The sequence below is a fragment of the Saccostrea echinata genome, unplaced genomic scaffold (assembly GCF_033153115.1).
Source record: "Saccostrea echinata isolate AGI-Se365-2 ecotype Australia unplaced genomic scaffold, CSIRO_AGI_Sech_v1 ptg000022l, whole genome shotgun sequence".
Lineage (NCBI taxonomy): Eukaryota > Metazoa > Mollusca > Bivalvia > Ostreida > Ostreidae > Saccostrea > Saccostrea echinata.
In genome coordinates this window covers 9,768,976-9,781,468 of record NW_026889771.1, presented here as the reverse complement: position 1 = coordinate 9,781,468, position 12,493 = coordinate 9,768,976, and the positions used below count along the sequence as shown (strand labels likewise).

General features: G+C 32.5%; 1 protein-coding gene across 1 annotated transcript; it reads left to right on the top strand.

Annotated features, from left to right (window-relative positions):
* The first annotated feature begins 139 nt into the window (after positions 1-139).
* LOC133190384 (nudC domain-containing protein 3-like) lies at positions 140-12,303 on the top strand. Its single transcript, XM_061325988.1, has 8 exons — positions 140-283; positions 3,874-3,955; positions 6,491-6,569; positions 7,107-7,374; positions 8,321-8,423; positions 8,710-8,886; positions 9,763-9,951; positions 11,642-12,303. The coding sequence occupies exons 1-8, from the start codon at positions 174-176 to the stop codon at positions 11,780-11,782; spliced, it is 1,149 nt and encodes a 382-aa protein (XP_061181972.1). The 5' UTR covers positions 140-173; the 3' UTR covers positions 11,783-12,303.
* The last annotated feature ends 190 nt before the right edge of the window (positions 12,304-12,493 follow it).

Sequence of the window (12,493 nt, the reverse complement as noted above, 5' to 3'; positions counted from 1 at the left end):
ATTTTATAATTTTTGTCATTATTAGCAACATGATAATTCTATAATTAGCAATGTTCATTAATTTTATATTTGTGAGCCCCCCCCTTTTTTTTTTTTTACACTTTAGAGTATGAACAATGTACGACTTACTCAGAACTTTCACTTTCGTCTGATCATTAGGCATGCAGTAGTAAATGATGGCGAAAAATCTGGAAGCATACGATTCTGCGTTGCTTGGGATCCTTCAGCATGAGGGACAGATTGCTAAATTTCTTGACGTGATTTTAGGATTTCTTTATCGAAGGTACTGTAAAAGTATTCAAATATTTGCATTTTAACCTAATAACCATCAGCAGCAGTCACCAGGTCACCATTCATCAACAAATCTTTATCATTGTACGTCGAAATTTTTAGTTGGTTTAGTTCAGAATATTGATAAACGAATCTATATTTCAACCATTTTCCTACTTTGTCAATTTTTGGAGGGGGGGGGGGGCAGGGATCGAAATTAACTTTTTTGACCACTAGCAAATTTTAGCCAGTGGAATTTTTTTTACTAGCAATATTGAACTTTCACTAGCATTTTTTCTTCTCAAAGTAATTAACATAGAAATTATTTGAACAATTTCATAGAAAACTAATATACACCTTGAGAGCATTTAGGTTGTTTTATACAAGACATTTTGCACAAGACGAAATTAGCGTAAGCTTCAAAATCTGAATGGATACAGGGGTGTGCAATTAAAAAATTCAAGCACTAGCCCATGGACTACAGGCAGCAATAAAATCACTAGTCTCAAGTAAAAGGTTACTAGCTCAAATGTTTGGGGAAAAAAGTAACAAATAACATTGAAAGTAAAATAGTTAATCGTTGATGGGGTCTTGAGTTCATTCTTCTTAAATTACTAGAAAAATTGAATCATATATATTAAATCAATAACTACGAGTGAAAATTAAAAAAAAAATGAATTTACATAGATTACCTTCCTTTTTCTGGTCATGCACTAGCTCATTTAAATTGAAGCGAAAATCTTTTTTTTTCATCTTGAATCAATAAATACACTGGAAAAATATAACTTGTAAAACACAAGACACTTTTCCTGTAGTTGACTGAGTGACCGTAAATAAGTTAATGGGATATGTAGATGTATTTACCATAAACAAAGAAATGGAGGAAATTAGGATTAGGAAAAACCGTCCGTTTTTGGAAGTAAATAAGTCAGGTAGTACAACAAAATGGATAAGATTATAGAGATTTACGAACTATAGGAGCATGCTGCCTGGAAAATTTTCATTGTTTGGGAATTTAATAGCAAAGAAAGAATGAATGAAAATACCTGTAGTGCTTTTCATGTGTATTACATGGGTAATTTTGATTTCTACTAGCCCGAGGAGCTAGTCAAACCCCAAAATTGGTAGCCCTGGGCATGGGGCGATGCTAATTGCACCTCCATGGGAAAAACCAAAAAAAATCAGAAAAAGACAGTTTTTTTTAATACTCACAAAAGTTCGCACCCACAGGTCACATTTAACCTGCAATTTCTGATTTTAAAATGCATTTAGCGAGTATTTCCTGTTAATTTCGACACCTGGGAGCAGATCTCATTTCTAGTAACTGTAAGTCCTATGTTGACCAATCTTGTATGGATGATACATCTAAGGATGCACACTACTGGACTTGCTTCAGATACTGGATCTGACCTACATTTTCCGGATGAGTGACCAGATAAAGATTTTGGAGCAGATCTCATTTCCAAGTTACTATAAGCCCTATATTGACCAAACTTGCATTGATAATACACCTAAGGATGCACATTACTGAACTTGCTTTGGATGCTGGATCTGACCAATATTTTCCGGATGAGTGACCAGGTTAAAGTTTTTGGAGCAGATCTCATTTCCAAATAACTTTAAGTCCTATGTTGACCAAACTTGCATGGAGGATACATCTCAGGATGCACACTACTGGACTTGCTTGAGATGCTGGATCTGACCTATATTTTCTGGATGAGTGACCAGGTTAAAGTTTTTGGAGCCGATCTCATTTCCAAGTAACTATAAGCCCTATATTAACCAAACTTGGCATGGATGATACATCTAAGGATGCACACTACTGGACTTGCTTTGGATGCTGGATCTGACCTACATTTTCCGGATGAGTGACCAGGTTAAAGTTTTTGGAGCAGATCTCATTTTCAAGTAACTATAAGGTCTATCTGAACCAAACTTTCATGGATGATGCATCAAGGGACGAACACTCTCAAACTTGCTTCAGATGCTGGATTTGATTTGCACTTTCTGGATGAGTGACCAGGTTAAAGTTTTTGGATAAATCCATTCCCAAGTAACTGCAAGCCCTATCAGACCAAAATTGCATAAATGTTGCCTCTAGGGATACACATTACTAGATTATTAGTTTAGTGTGGGACTTTGCCTTACTGAAAGACAACATTCATTGAGGTGAGCTCTGTAATCTCTGATTACCTATGTTTTTATGCCCCCGGATCAAAAGATCGAAGAGGTATATTGTTTTTGTCCTGTCTGTCTGATTGTCTGTTTGTCCATTTGTCTGTCTGTCTGTCTGTTATCAACTTTAACCTTGCCCATAACTTTTGATTGGTTGGAGCTATGAATTTCATATTTCACATGTGTATTCCTTGTGACAAGACCTTTCTTTGGGTACCATCATATTTGACCTGTTGACCTTGACCTTGGAGTTTGACCCACTTTTGCAAAATTTACTTTAACCTTGGCCATAACTTCTGAACAGTTGGTGCTTGGGGTTTCAAACTTCACATGTGTATTCTTTGTGACAAGGTCTTCCTTTGGATATCAACAACCTTGGAGTTTGACCTACTTTTGAAAAACATTAACCTTGGCAATAACTTTTGAATAGTTGATGCTTGGGGTTTCAAACTTCACATGTGTATTCCTTGTGATAAGACCTTCCCCTGGATATCAACCTTTTTGACCCTTTGACCTTGACCTAGGAGTTTGACCTACTTTTAAAAACTTTAACCTTGGCCATAACTTTTGAATGGTTGGAGCTAGGGCTTTCATACTTCACATATATAATCCTTGTGACAAGACCTTTTTTGTATACCAACCACTTTGACCTTTTGACCTTGACATAGGAGTTTGACCTACTTTTGAAAAACTTTAACCTTGGTCATAACTTTTGAATGGTTGATGCTAGGGCTTTCATACTTCACATATGTAATTCTTTGTGACAAGACCTTCCTTTGGATACCAACCACTTTGACCCTTTGGCCTTGACATAGAAGTTTGACCTACTTTTGAAAAACTTCAACCTTGGTCATAACTTTTGAATGGTTGGTGCTAGGGCTTTCATACTTCATATATGTTATCCTTGTGACAAGACCTTCCTTTGGATACCAACCACTTTGACCTTGAATTTGACGTTTTACTTACTTTTAAAAAACTTTAACCTTCGCCATAACTTTTGAATAGTTGCAGCTAGGTCTTTCAAATTTCACAGGTATATTCCTCGAGACAAGACCTTTCTTTGGGTACCAACATTTTTTATCTTTTGGCCTGGATTTTGACTTGCATTTGAGAAACTTTAACCTTCGCCATAAGCTGCCATACATCAGTGTTTCACAAACACGTCTTGTTTATTAGCATGTAATAGTAATCAAACAGATTTTTTTCTTAAGCCTTAGGCTGCCTTGCTATTTTGTAGCGCTAGCATATTTTTAGGTGATGTAGGAACAACCTTTAGTAAAATTGTTTTAACCAAACCCAGTAAACATTTCATGGTCATCACATATGATTGAATACATGCCATTTTATTTTTACATTTTTTTTTATTTGATCTATGATACATAAATTGTTATGTGACATAAAATTATTTGTATATTTTGTTTTTGACAGAACTGACTTTTACAGACTTATGAAGTCAAAGGATGACAAACTTGGATTTCCTCCAGGAGTAGCTGCAAAAATTTTACTTACTGTGAGTTTCTTATTTCCAATTCCTAGAAAATATTAAAAAGGAGACCTTATTAAAAAAATACTGTGAAATCACTTAATTTTAATTTTTTCAAGGTAGGAATTCCTCTCCCCCACATAATGTTAGAATTTCACCAGGAAATCAAATCCCTCGAAATTGAAATTGTTTTCCTCCAAGCATGAACATTTGACTCCACAAAAATAAGTGAATTTACAGTAAATCAGTGAACTAGATGTAAAAAATTCAAGTTCTTTTAATGAATTATTTTCTGTTTTAGTTTTTAGAACCAGAGTTCCAAGATTTTGACATTTAATGGGGTTCAACACTAGGCTTCATCTTTGATTCAGAGGCATGCATGGATCTAGAGAGAGAGAGAGAGAGGGGGGGGGGGGTCCTGACCCCATGGAATTTGCAAAGTTATTAAATGTACTTAGTAAAGTAACTGACAAATGGTCTCCCCCCTCCCCCCCCCCCCCCCAAAAAAAAAAAAACAAAAAACAAACTGTTCCTAAGTTAGTAGGAACAGTCATACAAACGAAGGTTAAGAAGTGAAGGAAATATGTTTTTTTCATGTTTGGGAAAGAGTTCAGGTGTTTTATTATTTGATTTTTTTTTTTTTTTTTGGTTTGTCAACAAATTTCTGGGGTTGGATATTTTTTTTTTTTGGACTTGGGTGGAATTCCCCTGGAAGAAATTCATGGATCCATGCCTGAGAGGTACTATGTATGATGTACACTTTGATTCAAAGACTGCATTTGTGTAATTACTAATTAGAATACTGACTGAATTCTACATTGTGGATAAGGGTTGTTAGATATGTTTGCAGACAAATTCTATCCTGAGCTTGAGCGGACTATTCTCATGAAACCAATAAAACTTTGTAGATAAAATGTGTACATATTTTCAAATAAATATACAAAGATTTGATGTTTCCTGATGATCCTTAAAAAATATACAGCTACAGTTGAACTTCGGTATCTCGAATAATGATACCTCAAATACCATGGATATGTCGAGTGATTTAGAGGTCCTGACCACTTATTCTCTAAGTATTTTACCCCTGATATCTCGAAGTTTTTTCTCGGTCCCAGTGAGTTTGAGATAACGAGGTTTGACTGTATTTATTAAGACGTCACAAACATGGAGCAAAACATCATGTAGCATCCGCTATTTATAGAGCATTTGTACGACTACATGTGTGAAAAATTTCATTCTGATCTGAATTGTGGTATTGTAAATACAGAGATAGTTCGCGATTTTTTTGATCACCCCTTGTACATGTATGCTTCATGGATCATGTCATGTTTTGGCACGTTTTCATTAGACATTTTTGTGAAATTATAATTAGTACTGTTGTGGTGAATGAAAATTTACATTATTTCACCTGCATGGGGCTACATTCGTCATTTTGTGAAATTTTGGAATTAATTGGAGAAATTATGAATGTTTTTTCGCTAATCATAGATGATCAATGTGTGAAATCAGTCAAGAATGGCAACCCAATTTAATGTCTTTAAACACTGAGCTATTAAAAAAATAGATGTTCAGGTGGGAAAGAAATGCCGAAACTGACTAAAATTTCTTTCGGTGCTGCTGTAAATTGGCTTAACATATATCTATAGCTAGTTCCAAAGTGTTCGAATGGTAGCAGCTCTTTAATGATAGAAAGATACATTTTTAATGATCAATTCCTGCGATCACAGGAGTCTGAAGTTTTTATTTTGAAAAAAAAAATACTGGAAAAATATTTTACCCTTAAATTTACTAAAAAAACATGTTTTATTAGAGGGTGGAATATTTTTTCTGGTATTTTTTGTTTCACAATAAAAAGTTCAGACTCCTGTGCTGCGATATCCAGCTTAACCTGGACATTGCTTCTATGGAGTATGTGTTTGCATTATTGTTTCCAAACCTGAATGGCTATCTGCGTAGATGGTGATTTTATGATCATACTGGTATCCAATACTCCACAAAAGATATTTAAAAAGTAACGTCTTGTAATAGGAATACATTTTTAAGTGGTTAAGTCTGTAGAAGTGAAGATATTTAAAACTATAAAAAAGATTAATTGACAGCTTTGGAATTGGGTTGTCACATCACCTAACATCAAGAAACTTAAAGTGGTTGCTCCATGAATCCTATAATGACCGCAAAGTGAAAGTAATTGTATATTTTTCAAAATTTTAGTAAATGAGCCTGATTTTTGTATACTTATCATTATAAATGAAAGTAATTTAACATTTGTTTAACATTGTTTAATGAAACATACGTCATTCTTAAAAGAATGCAAAAAAATTTCTCATCAAGCACTGTGTCTGCAAACTTTTCTAACAAGCTTGGTATATACAAACTGCAGAAAAATGCTTTTTTGGTATTACATGTACCAGTAATATTCATCTGTTCAAGTGCAGTGTATGTTGTATAGATTTACATGAAATCTTGGGTACTGTTATTTCCTCAGACTTGGAGTGACTCTCTTTAAGTCTCAGCTAGTATGTATTTTGATAAATATCCTACATAGCATGAATATTGTTTTAGGCATACAAGAAATATGATGATCTTGCAAGAAAGGATGATGAGGAAAGAGAAAAGATCCTGCAAAAGAAGTCACAGCAAGGTAAAACATATTTTTTTTTTTCATTTTTTGTGTGATTGTTAATAAGCATTGAATTGGCTGTCCTTTTGATTAATTGGGTTGATTTTATGGTTGAAAACTTGATATTCATGATGCTGATATACTTTCTTGTCATAAAATTAGTTTTGCAAATATTACTATGTAAATTTTACAAAATTTACGAAGTAATGTACAGGAATTTTTCTTTTAAAATCTCAGATCATTTTACTACAAAACATTATTTAATTCTTACATTTATTGGTCTAAATTGCCACTGAGGGGCAGGGATGGGAGCACAATCAAAGTTTAGACCTTCCTTGGTGCTTACGTGCCTTGGACTGTCTAATGTCTGACATAATGGACAGATTAAGGCTTATACGCATTTTATATACTCAAGGGGGGAAATTTGAGTTGTAGGAGAAAACATAAAATTCCAGGCTCTCTTCTACCAAATTCTCAGACTTATCAAACAGCAGAAGAATTATTGTAAATACTGTATATATTCTTTGAAATTTTCTTACTTTTTTCCCTTTGAAATAGAAAATGCAGTCCCTCCAGTTGCAAAAATTGTAGAAATCACTTCAGAAAATGGTACTTCCCCACCTCCTAATACAGAATCTCATGTAGTGCAAAATAAAGGGGTTGTAAACACAGCACCTGCCGAAATGAAAGAAACAACAGGAAAGGATTCAAAGCAGCAAAAACCGGCTAATGCCCCAACCATGCCAACCCGGGAAAAGGAATCGTGTTCAGAGACATCTACACCATCTCAAAGACAGGAAGAGGAAGTTGACCCAGAGCTTGCAGCGTAAGGATTTGTCCTAAATCTGTTAAGAGATCAGTATAGGTCACTCTTGAAAAAGAGGATGCATAAAATGCAAGTTTAAGAGATAAAGACAGAGTTTAGAAATTGGCATTTTGACTATTAATAGAAAGGTTTAGTAAACTTGTATGCGTAGCAGGAAATTCCCCCAGAAATCTTTGCATTATCACTTTGCTAATGATGAAATTTGTTTTGTGCACATCTACATAGGTCTAGATCACGGAATACCCATAAGTGCAAACTTGTACATAAAGATTTATAAAGAACAAATCAAAATTGCTCCTCCCTGGCTCTTTGCTCTTAGCCTGTTTTACTCGTGTAAATGTATATGTGAATAAATGTATTTTTTAAATTTAAATAGTGATGTACATTATAAATTTGAGTTGATTAAGCTTACAAATATTTGAAATTATCCAAAACCATTAGAGAACCACTCAATTAATTATTGTCATGTGATTCTACAAAATAAAGCAAACACAAATAGTAAATACACATTCAGTTAACAGACCAACAATCATCAACACAATTCAACTCTTAGACAGCGAATTACATATCAGAAATGATAATTGATATGCAAAGCTTATAGGTGGATTGTCTGTTAATCATTACTTGTCCAAACAATTAACACTAATTTCCATTACTGAGGGTGAAATATGTACATGTAGGACTGTGCACAATGGGACTTTGGAAATAGTTTCAGATCAATAGAAATCAAGAGTGTTGAGAGATCAAGGTTTGACATATCAGGAGTAAATTTCTCTGATTAATGACAGAAAAACATGTGCATCAGATAGGATACATTACTTTGAGAAACAGAGAATTTTGAGTTTCCAAAATTTTAGCCATTGACAGTCACCTATATCTAGAATTCAACCATTACTCCTCTATCTGAAATTATTCATAATTCAATATATTAAATTTTGTGTTTTAGCAAGCAGAAAGTGTTCCAGGCTAATCCAGAAAGCTACAATGGGGCTGTCAGAGACAACTATTCATGGTCTCAGTCAATTACAGATATCGATCTACGTGTCAATGTGAGCAAATGTTTATCTGGAATTTTTTTGCAAAAGGAGTTATCCCTCCTTGATTGCTTTAAATTTTCTGTTCAACATTTTAATAAAACATTCATAAGTCAGTCATATTGAATCAGATGACTATGTCTCCATTTTTCCAATCTCAATTAACTAGGCCTAGAATTTTCATTAACTTTTTTTTTAACTACTATCTAAAAGGAAAAATTGCTTTGCACCTATATGTTTTTCTAAATAGCTTGGCTCCACAAGCTTCCATAATGCATCATACACTGTACATTCATTTTAGATACCAAATTATATTGTGAAAGGAAAAGATGTTAAAGTGGAAATAGAAAAGAAACACATTAAAGTTTCACATAAGACAGACAGTGGTTCATGGACCGAGGTTCTGAATGATGACCTCCCCTGGGAAATTAACAAGGAGGAATCCATGTGGACTCTGGTACCAAAAGAGCATGTTCATGTAAGTTTCTGATCTGATAATGCATGCTAAAGTTACTTCAATGTATATTACCCTTCTCCTTGTACTGTAAGTTAAAGAATTTTTTTCTAGTTGTACTGAAATAATTTTTTATTATTTCACCTATATCACTTATGAATTTATATAGTTTGTTGCATGCACAGAAAATTGGAATTTTCCTCATGCACTGGTTTTCAGAGAATAAAATTTTTGGCAAAAACTTGGTGACAGGTTAAGGAATCTCTCTCTGTTTTTATTTAAATCTTAAGATTTCAGTACTGTAATATCCCAAAATAAGATATACCATTTGAAGTTATCGAAGATGCAGATGTGTTACGCAAGTCCACAAATATTTGTTTGTATATTAGATATATATTTTCTTCTGACAACAGGAAAACATATATCCTTTGTTAGTGGTGAAAAATTCTTTAAATGCTTATGTATTTCACTTCCTGGTTGAATGAATTGTTACATAATACTACATATATATATATATATATATATATATATATATATATATATATATATATATATATATATATATATATGTATCTCATATGTGATAAAATGTTGCACAATTTCAAAATTTCACTTTGTTTTACAATTGACAACTACTCAAGGAAATGAAGCACAAGGAAGTTATTATTATATTATTATTAGATGCATAAACATGCTAAGCAGTCATTTTGCTTAAATGTGAAGGTATATCGGGTAACAATTACAAACATGACATACATACTATATTATGTATATACACGTACATGGACCAAGGAAAATAAGTATGAGGAAAAAAATCTTGATATATGAAATAAATATATTTTTGATAGAATATAAAGATTAAGAGTATATTGTAGACATATTAATTTTGATCATGTGTAGATCAACTTGGAAAAGAAAGAAGAGAGATGGTGGGAGTCAGCACTTACAACAGAAGAGAAGATCAGTGTCCGTAAGATAGATGCTAGTCGACCAATGACAGATCTGGATGATGAAGCCCAAGCTAAAATAGCAGAGATGATGTACAATGAACAACAGAAAAGGATGGGGAAACCCACTTCAGAAGAACAGGTCATTTCATTAATTAAATTCAAAATAATGCATATAAACTTATAAATTATGATAGATTTGATTTTTTTCCTAGTACCTCGTTTAATTCATCACTGTGAAAGTGGTGGATTTGTCTGCTAATAAGTATATCTTTTTTTCAAAATAAATTTATTCCCAAGAAGGTCTTCCAAAATATTTTATCAAAATCTTTCAGAGAAATCAGATAACAATTTACATAATTATTTACATAAGCTCTTTATCTACATGTAATTTACTAAAGGTAAAAATGATGCAAGCTGAAAAACTGTTTTATGACAAATATAGTCTGCATTTGATGTTGTGTTGTTGATTTTTCATTTAAAGTTCGTATCAATAATTGATATACTGACTACTCAGAATTTCTTTTTTGACTAATTCTTCCTGATTTGTTTCCTTTAATTTTTAGAATTAAATATGTAATTTAAACAAAATTTGTCTTTTTTCCTTAGCCCAGTTATTACAATTAAAAGAATTGATTTCAAAGAGGAGGATATTTTTAATGCACTACATTTAAGAAATTTAAAAAAAACAAATTTCTCAGTGGATATTTGCATTGTGTTTAATACCTAAGCAGGGAAGATTGGTTGAACACTGTGCAAACATGAAAGGAAACAGTGGTTTAGTTTTAATGTAATCTGTTTATTTAGAATATTGTACTGCTTCGTTTGTGAACAGATTAAAAAAAATATCATAGGATAAGCAAGATTAATGACTTTGATTAGTGCAATGACTTCATTATCCATTGTGACATGCAAATGCACAGAATGATAAAATTATCATCAACAATGTACTTTTTATCTTTTGATGTTTAATCACATAAATGACAAAAAAATTATGATTAATCAATGTATGTGCTACCTAATCAGAATGGTCAGGTGACAGTTATATAGTAAATATTTGATTGTCAATCAATTTAAAAAAAAAAAATTTCTTGTTAAATACATGTACTGATTTTATTGAAGTAATAAAACTCTATAAGAGTTAGCTCCCCTAGGATGGCAAGTATACAGATTGATGTGCAGGATAAATAGGAATGTAATAATGTTTCAACACCATAGTTTAATTAATTTTAACATGAGGGTTGTATATTTTTGCCATCTAAGGGCGAATTGGTACTGTCCTATATAATTGAAGTTGGATATTGATTTAATTACACTATGGTTATCGCAAAGATCAAAGAGATGCCACAGCCATTATTCTTCAATAAGTCACAAAAGTCATCAACAAATTATCAATAATTTTAAATCGGGTTCCTCTAATTTTGACTGTATTCACTAGGAAGAGGATAGAGGAATCTTTTGATTGTGATGCAAATTGATGGAAAAAAATTTACTTTGGATTAAAAGCTTTTGTTTTGAAAGGGTTTAATTTATTTTTGAACATTTTTTTGTTTCATTTATAATACAATTATAATTACAAGAAAAAATATTCAAGATTTTTTGATACAAGGAAAAAAAAAGTGGTTCTGCTTTTGTGTGACTAGTAATATTTAGTATTTCAAATTTCATAATATTTTGATGAGTTTAAAGATGAAGATATTCCTTAAAAGTCGTTCTTCGAATGTTAAGCATAGTTTTCAAAATCGTAGAGAGGCATTGAAATAGAAACAAATAAAAACATGTGAAAAGTAATCATACAGAATTCAATTTTAATTTTTTTTTTCCTTCTCTAGAAAGTCCAGAATCTCCTGAAAGATGCATGGAATGCAGAGGGATCCCCTTTTAAGGGACAACCATTTGACCCCTCCAAAATCAATGTAGGTCAAGGAGGAGTGGTTTCCATCAACAATGAGGAAGAAGCAATGAATTCATAAGAATCCAATAGGAAGGCTGGAAATCTGCTTGTCGTTATTCTGTTTCAGTCATTAACCTGGAATACCTTCACTCACCTGACATGAAGGTGTCCAAATCCAGGAAGTGAAATCCTGATTGGTGACAAAGTATAACAAACAAAACAAGATACTTGTAATTTTTTGGTGTATATGTGACATATCCATTACTGTACATTAATCTTGCTTCACATTTTTCAAGTACATGTGAATGATAAACAAACAAGTATTTGATTTGAACCATATGCTGAGTCAGATGTCTACACTAGTATTTGTTTACTGTTCATGAAAAACTTTTACAGCTTGAATTTTTTTGTTTGTAGAAGCTAGAAAAATGCAGTAATTTGCTGAAAATTTTTTAATCAACAATCCAAAGTTCATCTGAGTTTTAAGAATTATCATTCTCATCATTCTGACTTACTATTGCAATTATCAGATTATCAGATCTGTTAAAATGTTAATCAAATTAAATATGTTACAAGAATAAAATTGTGTTTTGAAATTTATCTATATTTATCATTTTTGTTTTTGCTTTAAGCTCAGCTAAGTCAAAGGCTCAATTCAGCTTTTCTAATTGTGCCTGGCATTCGTATGTCTTATTTTTGATGTCTTGTATCATTAGGTCAATTACTGGTATTGGTTGAAGGGGATTCAGATTTGTGCACACCCTATTTCAAGGGGAGATAATAAAGTGAT